At 44.1% G+C, this 14,687-nt stretch overlaps 3 protein-coding genes across 3 annotated transcripts; 1 reads left to right on the forward strand and 2 right to left on the reverse strand.

Moving 5' to 3' along the window:
* Positions 1-3,218: 3,218 nt before the first annotated feature.
* Positions 3,219-5,439, forward strand: Bfra_004049 (putative lipoxygenase-like protein; the record flags this gene model as incomplete). Its single annotated transcript, XM_037334455.1, has 3 exons — positions 3,219-3,457; positions 3,512-4,447; positions 4,533-5,439. The coding sequence occupies 3 exons, from the start codon at positions 3,219-3,221 to the stop codon at positions 5,437-5,439; spliced, it is 2,082 nt and encodes a 693-aa protein (XP_037192989.1).
* Positions 5,440-5,990: 551 nt separating this feature from the next.
* Bfra_004050 (putative histidine acid phosphatase protein) lies at positions 5,991-7,703 on the reverse strand (the record flags this gene model as incomplete). The annotated part of the gene is made up of 3 exons (XM_037334456.1): positions 5,991-6,841; positions 6,929-7,441; positions 7,538-7,703. The coding sequence occupies 3 exons, from the start codon at positions 7,701-7,703 to the stop codon at positions 5,991-5,993; spliced, it is 1,530 nt and encodes a 509-aa protein (XP_037192990.1).
* An 841-nt stretch (positions 7,704-8,544) lies between these two features.
* On the reverse strand, positions 8,545-13,840 carry Bfra_004051 (putative ring finger membrane protein; the record flags this gene model as incomplete). The annotated part of the gene is made up of 2 exons (XM_037334457.1): positions 8,545-10,097; positions 10,150-13,840. 2 exons carry the CDS (start codon positions 13,838-13,840, stop codon positions 8,545-8,547), a joined length of 5,244 nt encoding a protein of 1,747 aa, XP_037192991.1.
* Between the last annotated feature and the right edge of the window lie 847 nt (positions 13,841-14,687).

Consider the following 14,687-nt stretch of genomic DNA (forward strand, 5'->3'; position numbering starts at 1 on the left):
CGAATCGACAGATCGTCATCTTGAGAAACGAGCTGAGATCTATGCATGATTCGGCTGGATAAACGTTGAAGAATCGTCCCCAGACAGCCACGTTTCAGAAATGCCGTTTTTGTGATTTGCTGCATTAGCGACTTGTCAAATGCTGCATCTACCTGCCCGAATAGAGTTCTCGGCTGCATGTGGGACTTGTTTGTGGATGCCATAATGTGCAAAGCCAGCTTCTTTTAACTCTACTGTTTCGATGTTTTTCAAGGTTTTCGTGATAGACAGTAAGAAATCTCGAGCTTGCATGTAGCTGACTTGCTAGCTTATGCTCTGTTGTCAAGATTAAGTTCGGAACCTCAGATTCCGGGTCACTTCAGGCATAGAGCTTCATCGTGAGATGGAGGCGAAGAACAGTATGGCTTTGCGAGGTGGTTCCTACTGGCTGGCGGTAGGTAGGGTATTACCCCTGCAGATGAGATGACATCACTTCAGAGATTATCGAGTAGATTTACATGCAAGATAAACTTCAAAGGCTTAGGTGTTCTCCTTAGGGGAGCGGCTTCCCTCTAATTTCAAAGAAAACTCGATGGATCATCATTAAAGCCTGGATTCCCACCACCGATGCTTGTATTAATAACCCGCATCAGTTTTCTCAACCCCTCATCTCATGTCGAATGTTTGCCAGCAAAAAGGAAAAAGAGCAATTGCATCATTCTTTCACCCTTGGTGGCATGTCTCAGCTGCGAGACCTGGGGTGCGCATTGGACAACGTCTTGCAACAGGGGCCAGCTCAAATCTCTGATCCAAACACCGATAATTCAATTGCTCCAAGACGATTATGGCTGGTCCCACCAAGATTTGAAATACATCGACTACTCGTACACCAAATTACTTCATCATTGTTATGAGAAAGCTTCGCATATCCGTGTCAAAGATGCCTCAAATCGTAGACAATCCAACGGCAACATCACTCAAAACGGTGGCGGCATGTCCTATTCTTGATTATTAAAAGCATGAGTCAACGCAGCTGTCCCTGCTAGATAGATGAGGGGTAAACAAAATGAGAACGTGAACCTTGTTCGTGATTGTTATTACATCCTTAATGCACTTGCATTAGATTGAAAACAAACATACGATTACCTCTGACTGTAAGAGATTTCGCTGGACAAAAAAAGACCTTCCAAAACAAGGTTGAAATCAGAAAAGATGTCAAATCTGGTGAACATCATAATCATACTGTGGATGTAATGCGGGACTCGTCTACGAAGGATCCTTAACCTTCCCACAACTTGGCAGCACAGCTCTCGGAAATGCGATGAGGGAAAAATGTAAATACAATGACAGAAGAAACATACCAGCCAGTCTTCCCTTCTCATCATACTTGCATCGATTACCAAGCGGGGTGAATTTAGATTTTAATCATATCGTACTTTTGTGATCAGCCGAGATGTGACTAGAGGAAGTGGTCAGAATATCTTACCCATGGCATATTCCGAGCTCCGTAGTAATATCATGAAGGGGAACACCTGAATGGTAGATGAATCGTTAGATGAAGGAACATGTCCCTAGATACTCCGTTGAACGTTCTCCGTCAACAAGACCATTGTTTGATGGATATTGGTTGTTACATAGAAACGGGTTAAGGTTACCGGTGACAGACAAGTGTTATCTTACCAGCTTCTTGCCAAAGATCCAAAGGGTTAGCCTAAGTAATTGCAATGAGATTGCTCCCCAGCTTTGCGCAAATGCCCGGCGACTTCATAGAAGAGAGATTCATTGCTTCGAAAAACAAGAAGGTACTATATATGTCTGTACTTCGTAAGTGGAAGGTTCGGCTTGTGCTGTGGCCTAAGGTTGATCAGAAGACATGAGACATCGCGTCAGGCTGGCCCCACCAAGCCAGAGAGATATGTTGCGTACAGCAAATCAATTAACCTCGATTCATTGCAACGAAAAGCCAGGTATTCAATGATCAAGAACTCATTCAATGGAAACCCTTCGCAGATTTCTGATAATCAATTGATACAAGGTTTATGGCAGATCAGTATCGAAATCGAGATTGAAATCACGACAAAGAGAAGGACGCTGGTGAATTGAAAACAAACGCGATACCACTTCTGGATTCCCTGCAGACAGACCACAAGAAGAGCTATTTCAAGCTGATAGAAGGCAATAATTGCGACAGGAAGGAGAGACGATTGATTGGCCGTATATATCTATATTACGAAGGTGCGAGACTGGTCGAACGCGAAGTGAGCGAGATAATTCGTCTCATCAACGCGCCATGCAAATGTACGAAACTCTGAAGAGCAAACACATAAAGAGATGGGATAAAGAAGGGACTCACATGGATATATGCGGCATACTATTGAAGCACATCAGCAGTTACCGACAGCGATACTTGTAATAAGAGTTTGCATATGGCTTGAGGTAGTATCCTCTTGGAAGTTATGCGGCAATTGGACATGCGATGTACTCTGTACTCTTTCTGATCTTGGAAGTACTCCAGATCAATCCAGGGAATGAAGCCAATGCGAATAACAAGATCTGAAGACTCAATTCTTCCTATCCCAAGAATTTTATGGTACATTATCTTTGCAAATCTTGGCGCTTTTCAATCAATTCCCCTTCGATGGCAACAATTTTGTTACAGCAAAATTGTAGATTTATTGCCTATATTCAAGGTAATTATACCGAGTTTTTCCCCTTCTTTACCTTTACCATCTGTCAAATTATCTACCATAGCTCTCAACTCAAAATTTCCTAGCCCTTGGCCAATTGCGAAGATTTCAATGCGTGAAACTCATTTTCATAAATATGCAATGTGCCTGCAATCGTTCTCAATAAAACTCATTGTGCGACAGTACACATTCCACAGGTCAAATCCGAAAACAAATCCCGCCACGCCTTTCCTCTTATCGTCAGAGCCTGGCGTGAATCAGTTGATGGATTCATGTTGTTTGCAGTCGGATGATTCTCCTCTCACTTTTTCTACAGGAGACCAGTAAAAAATTGTATCCTTTCGGTCAAATATTCCAAAGACAGTGAGCTTGAAAATTCCTCATTTCGTACATTGCGAGTTCATTCCTTTGAACTTCCTATTCTGTCCTTCATTCCAGCCTGCATTTCTTTCCCATTCCATCTAGAAACAAACATTGACACACCAACGTTCATTCATAAATGTTGTTTACCCACTTGATGTTATCTGCAGCAATTGCTTTTCACATGTAATCATGTCCGCTCATCAGGCAACGAATGCAGTCAATGGCACCAATGGAACTACGACGGTGAATGGGCCCATAGCCAAGGATGCAAAGATGGTTAATGGTACAAAAGAGAAGAAGCCAAATATTTTCCGAAGGATAATTCGAAGACCCAAGAAGACCAATCCAAAAGCCGCAGGCACAATCGTTACAACACCTGCCGAAATCAATGAAGCGACAGCAAAATTGTTCGCGAGGCTCGAGGAGAGGTATGTTATTATCTATGTCTTGCGTTATAAAATCAGACGAACTCACATCTTTAGGTACGCGGATAGTTTTCGTGCTCAAGGATTTGAAGCAGATCGGCCATTCATACCACGTAAATTCGAGACACAACGAGCACTTTATCAATGGGCGCTTCCGGGAACCACAACTCCTTCATACCCACCTCACCTCAAATGGATACCTCTTGATGATCGGGTAGGACTACTCAAAATCTTCAACCTCAAACGATTTGTCGATGTTTCCGTGTCGCTTCTCCCCAAAATTCCACCAGAGATCTCAAATCTCCTATTTGGAGATCCTTATAATGGAACCACAATGATAATGTTAGAAGAAAGAATGAAAGCTTTACAAACAGAAGAGAAAAACATTGGAACTGAACCAAGTATTGGATATCGTAAGGATTGGTATAGTGATGCAGTGTTCGCTCAACAATATTTTACTGGTCCTAATCCCTCATCTATTGCTCTGGCCGGTCAAACCTGGCTCGATAGGTTCAAGAAATCTGCTTTCGATCAAGGCAATAAGGAAATGCACAGTCTCCTAGAGACCTTCAATTCAGAATCCTTCTATATCCAAGATTGTAGTTTTTTCCGCGAATGGGCCGGCGCATCCCCCGACACTGTTCTCAAATCTGACAACGGTAAAAGATATGGGTGTGCCTCCGTAACATTGTTTCATCTGAATGCAGACGGCGATCTTCATCCCTTGGCCATTGTCTTGGACTACAAAGTCAGTATGGAACATTCGGTCACGATCTTCAACAAGAGAATCAATCCAAAGGATCCAAAAGAAAATGAGCATGAGGATTGGCCATGGAGATACGCCAAAATGTGTAGTTTAGTTTCTGACTGGACACATCATGAGGTGACATTGCATCTCAATGATTGTCATTTTGTGGAGGAGGCCAGTGCTGTGGCTGCTTATAGAAGCTTTCCCAGTGATCATATCGTTTACAAAATCTTGGAACCTCATTGGTATGTGTTTCCTAGTTGTCATTCATTCTCGTGAACATCCAGGGTTACTCCAAATGGCAATAGCTGATTAAGCATAACAAAACAGGTTCAAAACTCTTTCTCTGAACGCCGCCGCACGTGAAACTCTTGTACCACAGGTTGTCACCAGGATCAATGGCTTCACTGAACAGCAGACCTACGACTTCCTCCTCAGCTCTTACAAAAACTTCAACTGGACTGGAAACTACGTTCCAACTTCTCTGATTACCCGTGGCTTCCCTCTATCGGCCCTCAATGACAAGAAAGATCGCAGATTCCACAACTACGCATACGGGAAAAATATGGCTATCTTGTGGCCCATCCTGTTTGACTTTGTTTCTTCTATGCTTTCCACATATTACACAGGTGACGCCGACGTCGCAAAAGACACATGTGTATCAACTTGGTGTAATGAGATGCAATCTCCAATGGGTGGCCAGATGTCTACTTTCCCTGGCATCAAAACTCTCAACGAACTGACAAATGCGATAACCATGTGTATCCACATCGCCTCACCCCAGCATAATGCTATCAACTACCTCCAGAATTACTACATGTCTTTCATACCCAACAAACCGCCTTCTCTCCAACAAGCTCTTCCTGGAAGTCTCAGTGCCCTTGAGAGATACAGAGAAGCTGATGTCATCAATGCTCTCCCCATCAATGATCCATCGGTCTGGATTCAAGCATCGCAACTCCCCTACCTGCTCAGCTACAGAGTCGCAGAAGATCAAACACTATCCGCTTATGCCAGGGAACTGAGAGACGCCGCAATTAATCCGCGAGGAAGATTTGCCGGACCAGGGGATACGGGAAGGAGAACAGACAAAGTAAAAAACGCAGCCGAGAAGTTGTTGCTTGATCTCGACGTCGCGGCAAGAAAGTTCGAGGAGAATAGCGAGGCGATGAGTGAAGGGATTGCTCCGTATTATGTTATGAATCCTGGGGAATTGGCTGTTAGTGTGCTGATATGAGAATGGCTCGGCAAATTACAGTTCACTGAAATCCATCGTTCTTGTTTGTTCTTCTTTGGATTCTTTTCCTTATTTCGGTTCTGTTCGTTTACTCTTTGCTGGGCTGAATTTTGATCTATATCCAGGCGTGGGTTTTTCGTTTGAAAAAGTAATGGATTTGGGCAGATTGCATGTTAGGATTGGTGGGAATGTTTACTTTAGGTGATACCTCAAGATTAGAAAGAGCGTGGCGTTGCGATTCTTTTCATGCGAGAAATTCTAGTTTCTTTAGGCTGCATTTCCAATAGTCCCAGTGATAGTTTAATTATAATTGAGTCTATTTTTTCATCGATTTTACATTATTTCTCCCCTTGTATTTAGCTCTGTGTCGTGATTCACCATATGTCTGCAATGGCACATCAGACACGTAATTTCAAAAGCGCGAAAAGGGAAACGAGACCCATTAAGTTGCAAGGAGAACTAACTATTATCTACAAACTTAACGAAATAGTGTGCAATTATCCATATGAAATTTCCACATCGACCGCCATTACAAGTTACAGATCATCCACCTATGGGATAACAGTTCCCAACCATGGAAGTGATAGATCTGTAAAGAAACTAGCTCCCTTAATGGTAGTAGGAGCACTAGAAGCCGTAACATTGCATCGAGTTGGAAGATCCCCTGCGGCGTCGACTTTACTCTTAATCAGTTTCGAGTAATCGCTAAGAAGACAGCTGGAACCGGGTCCAGATCGACATGAAGGCACTGGATAGACAGCATCATTGAGAAGAATGCGAACATATGTTGCATTTGTCGAGGCTGACGAGCCCGCATTCTTGTACGAGTATGGTGCTGAGCGTGTTGAGTTAGTCAAGGTTGAGTTTCCAGAAATGGCGCAATTCAATCGTTCGAATGCGACTGTGCCTCTCATGGTAACGAAATAACTCGAGATGTATTTGTAATCGTGTGGAATTGTCGTTCCGTCGCCCAGAGATTTGGTGTTGTCCCATACGCCAGTTGCGGCTCCGAGCTCGGTGATCTGTCCGTCGTTCATGAAAGCAGTGAGAATGCTGGGTAATGTATAACTGGACCCGTTGAGAAATGTTCCGTTGGTACCTGGACCTTGTTCTAGGAGTCCGACAAGGGAATTGAGATATGGAAGCATCATCTTAGAAGGCAGATCTTCACCTGGGCCGGTGCCATAATAATATCTCAAATCTTGGGCATACTCATATTGTTTGAGTTCTTCGTCCGTAAACACTCCACACCACGGAGATAGTGTACCTGTGATTTGAGATTCGAAACCACAAAGATAAGGCATGATAGATACATCCGTGGTTGAGAAATTCAGATTTCCCTTGATTAATGACTGAAGGCGGGCGTGAATGGGAGGAAGGTAGATTGAATTCCATGTTACCTCTGGAGTCGTTCATCAGCTATATTCGAAGCGACCGAACCACGCATACAGAATATGCTATCAAAAGAATGTAGAAAACCGAGACCTACGTTCTGTCCCACCATTACCATCCACAAATGACGGACACAAATCACTTGGACTTAAGCTGTCAAAAAGTGCCGATTCGCTTCCCGTTGAGTTAATAGTAACTACCATGCCAAGGTTACTTGCTGTAGACCCCAGAAAGCCCCTCACAAAGTTTTGCGCAGTCTGGACAACGCGGGGATACAGGTTCGCCCAGCTTATGAATGGCTGGCCGTAAGAATAAAGATCTGGGTAACGAGTCCTCAATTGATAGCCAAGATCGTAGGCTTCTTTGAATCCCGTGGGGCTTTCTTGGGCTATTTGAAGGGTAGGATTGGTCAGAACTGGCTTCCATGATTTTAGGAAAGCCAAAGAACCAGTGGAAGTAAAATTCGCTGCTTGTATCTCAGCATATAAGGAGGTCCATTGTGCATATGCTCCAGAATCCGGATATCGACTTCCGTGCCTAACATTATACGCTACCTGATCAACATAGCAGTTTTCAGGCACGTAATTGCTAATGCCGTTGACATTTGGTCCTAGTTTTGTTTAGCATATAAACCAATGTATTGAAGGAATTTATATCGATCGAAATGATACTTCGATCACCAGAGAGTTTTCTCACGAAAACTTACCAGTGAAATAGGGACTGTTGGCCCCTAAACTAGTTAATGGATTGATGGCACTTGAACTTCGCGGAAGCAAAATATCGTCCTCTGGCGCCAAAAAGATGGTTGCTTGGGCAAAGGAAGTGAGAAGAAAGCTTGTGCTAGCAAGAGTATTTGAAGGAATGAACTTCATCATGTGCTACTCTCCAATGGATCAATATATGCGAAATAAATTGTTGAAGGCGTAAAGTAGGGTTCTGCAAAGACAAAGCTCACAGACAAAGATATCACTGAGTAAACAATAAAAACGAGTTCATCAGCCAGAGCAGTTGATATACATATTTATAAGTACACTTTTTTTCAGTCAGGAGAACTTGGCAATTCATCCGACTGGATGATCTATGAGAAGTGCCATAATTAACCCATAGGATACCCCGAAGAAGGGGGCTGGTCAAACAAACAACGGTTTTCCACTGGGAATATATCCATAGTAGCAGAAAATTCATGGATGTTCACATTTCAAAATGGAGTAATTTCCTCATCAGCCTGATACCGGATTTCTTTAATCGTATCTAAAAACACGTGGGAAACGCAAAATATCCATTGGCATTTGTTTTCATATCGCCGGAGATGATAACCAAGAATGGGGTACTGAGCGGGGATGGTGGTGTCCACACCCCTGACGGTCATTGCTTTCGCAAAATTCAATCAGCGAAAAGGATGTCGAGAGGCGCACAAAAAATTGGGTGACGTTGTTAAAGTTTCACGAAATCGAAAGGAAAATCAGGCAAACTTATACTACGGTTGGAAAAAAAGTCATATCATATTTAGACGTACTCCACCTTACGCCCCAAGGTATCCTCCGTAACTCCATTCCAGCCACATGACTATGTACATTTAAAAGAATACATTTCTGTCAATATCCTATTGTTTGGTCAAGACCAACGGGATCTCGGATTGTTTTCAATTCGCGAAGGGGTCAAAATGATCTGTACTGGCATGGAGCTCTATTTAGCTCTGATGAAAATATCTGCTCAAGTATCAATCCTTCTCACTCCCATACCCCCCAAACCAGTGGCAGTTCCAACTACCTTTCTATTATCACCAAAATTGTGTAATCTCTCCCCTATCAGATAGACTTCATCCTTAATCTTCTGCTTCCATCCCTTGACCATCTGTGCCGCTTTCCACAAGGCACCAACCATCCCCAACATGACCAGGACCATGGGATATGCGTAACGATTCACATATATCAATTCTAGTTCTGTAGAATTCCTCCACAAAGTTTTGGTTGCAAATTGAGCAAGCATGTAGGGAAGAGCAAGAGCTATGGAAAGTACAAGGGTAGCTGGGAATATAAAAGACCTCGTAGCTAGCCTTGCATCCGGATCCCAATAACCATTTCGCGTGATTGCGCGTAATGCTTCTGCTGGCCGGCTGCCCTCATGCCACAAAATAATTCTTGTGGTCAATTTAACGTACAACAATCCTAATGTCCAACTTTGCACAAAATGGACCACATGTCTCTCGTCCTCCGAGAAATAAGTATGCATTGGGATGATGAAATAGAATTCCACGAGGAAAGCGAAGAGGGTAGGAAGTACAAGGATGAAAGCAGTGTATGTCCAGACAATGCGGGCTATGCGAAGAGCAACCTTTCCTACACGGCTAAATATTATGCTTGGTGTGTCTCCGTCAATATAGAATGAGTTCCGAAGTGCTACCAAACCTGTTGGGAGGTGTATAAGAGCATAAAGTGCGCTTCCTAATATGTATATTCCAATGGAAAACGCATAGACATCGTTCTTACGAACATCCGCTGGAATAACCTTTGCAAAAATATACCTTCCGAAAACCAGAGGGACAATGGTGAAGCATACTCCTGTTGCTGCAGCGAAGAGCCAGATGGAAAGAATAAATGTAGAGATTCTTAGACGGAACCATGGCGGTACGTAGACCAGCTTGTAATTCTCAGGGTTGCGACCATGAACACCATCAAAACTGTCCTTGACACCATCCAGACGACGATTATCACGATCTACCTCGAGGAAAGTCCTAGTACCCTTTGGGAGTTTGATTTGATCCGATGCGGGAGCTCTTACATATCGTCCATCGTGTATGAGCTTGACATCATCGTCTTTCATGTCCTCCATCTGTTGAGGTTTCGAGGACGTGAAATAATCTTTCCACGATCTTCGAACAATTTGACCCTCCTCGTCTGGTTTTCTTTCATCAAACATGAACCACGTTAGCCTCAGCAATCGAGCACACCGGCGGAACCACCAGCTATACATCGAATGCAAACCATCAGAAGGCTTGAAGAATCTGACTGCCAAAGGCATCAAGAAGTTGTAAAAGAGGAGATCAACAGGGAATTCCAACACCGGCTCGTTTGAGGACCAATGAATTGGAAGAACGCCTTTGAATGAGAATGAAAGTCCCCAGACTACTCCGCCCAAGCAAATAACGACCAGAGCACCGTAAACTAATGCGCTAAATAGGATTTTGCGCAATTGTGTCGTGACACTTCGTTCTAGTACATCACGAACAGGATGAAATGTCGGATCATCGGGGTCACGAATGAAGTCTAATAGTGTTAGCAGTGGTTTATTGATGAAAAGAAGAGTATATTAACTTACGTAAAACTCCCTTTCGCATTATTTTCCGACACATCGACACGAATAAGGCGAAATGAAACATGTAACAAGTGCCGACAAACCAATGTATGAAGATGGAAGTGAGAGGTGACCGGCCAGTAAAACTAAGACGAGACATAATAGTTGCGCCTTCGAACAACGGCAGCAGAGCTGCATCGAGAAGCAAGCCACAATACAAGGGAAATACGAGCATCTCAATACTAATGATGAAAATCACTTTCATCACTCCGCCTGCTTGGTTCAGCATATCAATTACTCCGTTTTCTACATCTCGTACACTCCCCGGCTCTGTTGAAAATGGTGTGCCTCTCTTGACGTAAAGACCGCCTAATATTGCAAGGGTAGCAAAGCCTGCTAGGGTAGCCCACATTCGATCCACACCACCCCAGACGCTTAAGGCTGGATCCAGTGGTGCTAATCGCTTGGGAACTTCTAAACTAATAACCCAAGAATCTGGCCGCGCCAAGAATGTCGGGATCCCCAATACAATGGATGCAATAGCTTTAAAGAGAGAGTCTGTAAGGCTTTTGAAATGAGCGACGGTGAGCTGATAACTCCCCGATAAGAGAAATATGAGACCATTTCCAATGGTCGCGATTATTCCAAACAAGCTGGACTTGATCATCATCAGAGCTTCATGTGAGGCAGCTGAGAAGGTAAATATTTCAGAATCAGCGAGGTGGATGATGCTATCAACCGTGCCGTTCATAACGCGTTCGAAGGCGGCCCGAGAGAATTTAAGACCATCATTTCCTCCTTGAGAGCTAGAAAAAGCCAACAGCCGCAAAGGAACTTGAGCGACAGCAACGAAACAATAATATGACAATCCCAATATTACCAAGGCAGTGTCTTGCACAAAAGCTGCAACCCCAAAGATGAATCGAAGGGGAAGCTTAAATGCTGGTCCCGGGTTTGCCAAGAGGAGGATAGATATCCGGCCAATATTATATGGAATCCAGATAACAATCCCTATGGTAATTCCAAGAAGGAAAGCACTAAAGATGGCGTTCTGTACAAGACCAAACAATGGCCCTCGCATACCAACAAGCTCCATAATACCATCAAAATCTTCAGCGTCTTCAATATCTGCTTCAGGATCTAAGACTGGGGCAATAGCAGCCTCGCGTACTTCAACATCTTCATCAATCTCATCTCCGTGATCAAAAGCATCGCGACGAGCTTGTGCGACTGGTACAAATGGGGCTTCAGCAGCCATATCCTCAACTATATGCTCATCATTCACACCGAGATCTTCCTCCTGTGCAACATCATCGGGTCTGCCCCATAACCAATTCGCGACATTGCCAGCGAGACCTTCGGGTTCTGCTGGTCGACGAGGCGGGAGAATGGGTGCGCGTTGGGGTGGCAGAGGCGTATCTGGAGCAAAATGGTTTTGCTCCGTTTCGTCAAAAGCGTTTTCATTTTCGTCTTCATCTTCTGAAATAGGATTGTTTTCAAAGACTTCTCCCCAGTTGTTTGCGGTGCGAGTTACGCCATCCTCGCCGACTATTTCGAGGGGCCCATCGTCACTCTCGCGGTTACGAACATCCCCAGCGTATAAAGATGATTGAGGAATGTCTTGGCCAACACTTGAATCCGAGGTCACTCCGTGGTGCAAATCTAAATCTTCAGCTGCCTTTCGAGCCATAGAAACCATTTTCTCTTCATTCGGGTTTTTGTTTTCCTGAAACAAGCTGAGATTTGGGTCGGAAAAGTCCTCATCTGGAAGATCAGAGAAGGCCCAATTATTTCGACCCAACGGCGATTTGTCTCGATAATGAGGGACATCTGAGGTAGCTCTGGGTCGGTTTTGAGACAACGGAAGGGGGTGTGGTTCTCGATTGGGAAATGCGGGAGTTCGTCCACCTGAAATCATGGGGTATTTGTTATCTGTTTCGTCCGAATTATCCGAGTCGGAGCTCTTTTCCTTTAGGCACAATTCCGATGCAATATACGATTCGTCCTTTATATCACCATTGGTTGCAACCCGCTTCGAGCTCTGACTAGATTCTCCATTGAAGGTCGAATTGTTTTTGTTTTCAAGCTGGAGGGATTCCGGTACTTCCTCCCAACTGTCCGAGCTGGTACTGCTTTGGTCCGCCCCATTAACCTTGCTGGAGTCAACTGAATGGTTCGTGTTGGCGGGTTGAGGTAGATCTGATGGCCTTGAAATCCTACTTCCACTGGCCAATTCGGCATAATGAAAATTTCCATTTTGCAACCGCAAATTCATGGCATCAACCCAATATTGCATTCGATCTCCGAGATTTTCTTGATCTATTATGTTCAATACCTCTCTAGGATCTCCTCCGGCTCGTCGCCATATAACCGAGAATTGATCAGTGAGCTGAACTTCTGGATCATCAAGATTACGCTGCTGATCGAGGGTTTCCGGTGCAGTTCCAAGATCTTCAAGTTCGGCTGCTGTGATCAGTTCACGATTGAAGTCGAATAGAGGGCGAGGGCGATTTGGATTGTGGATCTCCACAGGCATAGGCACATCCAGCTGAGCAACGGGTCCAGCATTGAGGCCTCGAGCTTCCACTAGACGCTCTCTCTGAATAATTCGAATTCGTTCCTCCATTCGTTCTTGAAGATCATGAACGTCAATTGGCAAGTCTTCTTGAGGAGGTGCACCAGCGGCAGCTATATCCGCATTGAATGCTGCACCCATATTTATGACAGGTTGTTGCTGGACCACCCATTCCCGTATCAAGAAGACAAGAATGAATGTAATCACAATTACCAGAATTATGATGAAGCCCTCGGCAGTATCAAGAATGGCTTGATTCAGCCACGGGAACCTAGTTCCATTGCTTAAAAAAGAGACATTACTGAGAAGCGAATGTCCCTGACTTCCGGATAGGGACACTGTAGTGATACTTCCCGTATTGTTCGTCGAGCCATCTGAAGGTATCGCATGAGTTAGTCCAAATCCGTAATAAAGAGACCTGAAGAAAGCAGATGTGAGAGGGTCCGAACCACTAATATTGAGTGTTTGAGAAACAGGCATCATGATACCCATAAGCTTCTCCATGAAACCCCCAATTCCAATAGATGAAGCTTGACTAGCATTGAGAGGTGTAATTCTTTCTGAAGCTATCCCACTCCAAGTTGAGTTTACAACCCCACGCGAAATTCCCAACCCTTCTGAAGCGGTGTCATTCTGTCTGGAATTGGTTATCAAAATTCGGGCTGGTGTACCCCCATCACTGAACCAGAATAAAAATCGCCATACTTGTCGAATGAAGAATGGCAAACTAATTAGCCAAACCAGAATCACCAGGCCAAACCTTAAATATGTAGCCATATTCTTGATGACATAAAAGGCAAAGTGTTTTAGGAAAACTCGAGTCGGTAACGACTGTGGCATATTGGGCGAGTATAGCTTCGTGAATCGAAAAGGCGTTTTGCAGAGTTCGCAGTGTTTCTTCTGCGAATGCGATAGCCACTCCATTAAGCAATCCTGATGAACGAACTTGATACTCCCACTACATTTGCAAGGATAGAACAGAGGTTCTGTCTCCGTAGCCTCCGCTCTACATATCCTGCAGGTATCTGGATCGCCATTATCATCCACCCCATTTGTTGTATTGGTCGCATATTGAGGATCGTTCATGACATCTGGCGCGGGGTGGTCGTTATGCGTGGAGATGACCCCCGGCGTAGACATATCGAAAGGAACGTGGACAAGGTCGGGAGAACGGGAGGACGAGAAGAGAAGAGATTTATTGGAAGGGCAGATAGAGTCCAAAGCTCGAAGGGTGAAATGCGTGGAAAGCAGTCAATGCCTTTAAGCTAGAAAGTTCGAAGTAGCATGGGAGATTCGGATGTTCCCTCAAAGTGTGGCGTCGTGCCGCTATGTAGTTGTCGGTGGGTGGTCGGTTTGATGGTAATAATTGTCGGAGTTAATGCACAACTTAATTGAAGGAGTGAGGGAGTAGTGAAAGGGGATATCAAAGAGCAGAGGGGTGGGGAATGGAATGAAGTAGATGGTATTACAAATGGCTCTATTTATTATGATGATGTTGAAAAAAAGATATCAATATAAAATAGTGGGTGTGAAAATCGTCAAGTACGTACTGAGTACCTGGATACTTTCTCGAGTATCGTGGATTATGAGTGAAGGTTCCCGGGTTCACAGATAAAATTGGGTGCGGAAGTGATTAATCAGCAAGTTCCATTTGAATTACTAGGAGAGGACTAAATACAGCCCAGCCCTACACTATCCAGATCGTATCTACACAACCGTATAGTCGAGGCACTCTAGAATTGAGTCTTTCCTGGTTTATCTTTCGAGTGCTCGAGTAGAGAGGAATAGAGCTCCTAGAAAGAAACAACTGTTTTGAAGAAGGGGGTTGATCTATGGTTTGTGATTTATTATCGTGCAATGCCATGCACCTACCAGCAGATTGCTATATCCATATATATATATATATATATACACCTACCCAGGCAAGTACCGAGCCACCTATTGGTCCTGGATTGATAACCTTAACACGAGATCGGAATATAAAATA

This window comes from Botrytis fragariae, assembly GCF_013461495.1.
Source record: "Botrytis fragariae strain BVB16 chromosome Unknown tig00000050, whole genome shotgun sequence".
Taxonomy (NCBI): domain Eukaryota; kingdom Fungi; phylum Ascomycota; class Leotiomycetes; order Helotiales; family Sclerotiniaceae; genus Botrytis; species Botrytis fragariae.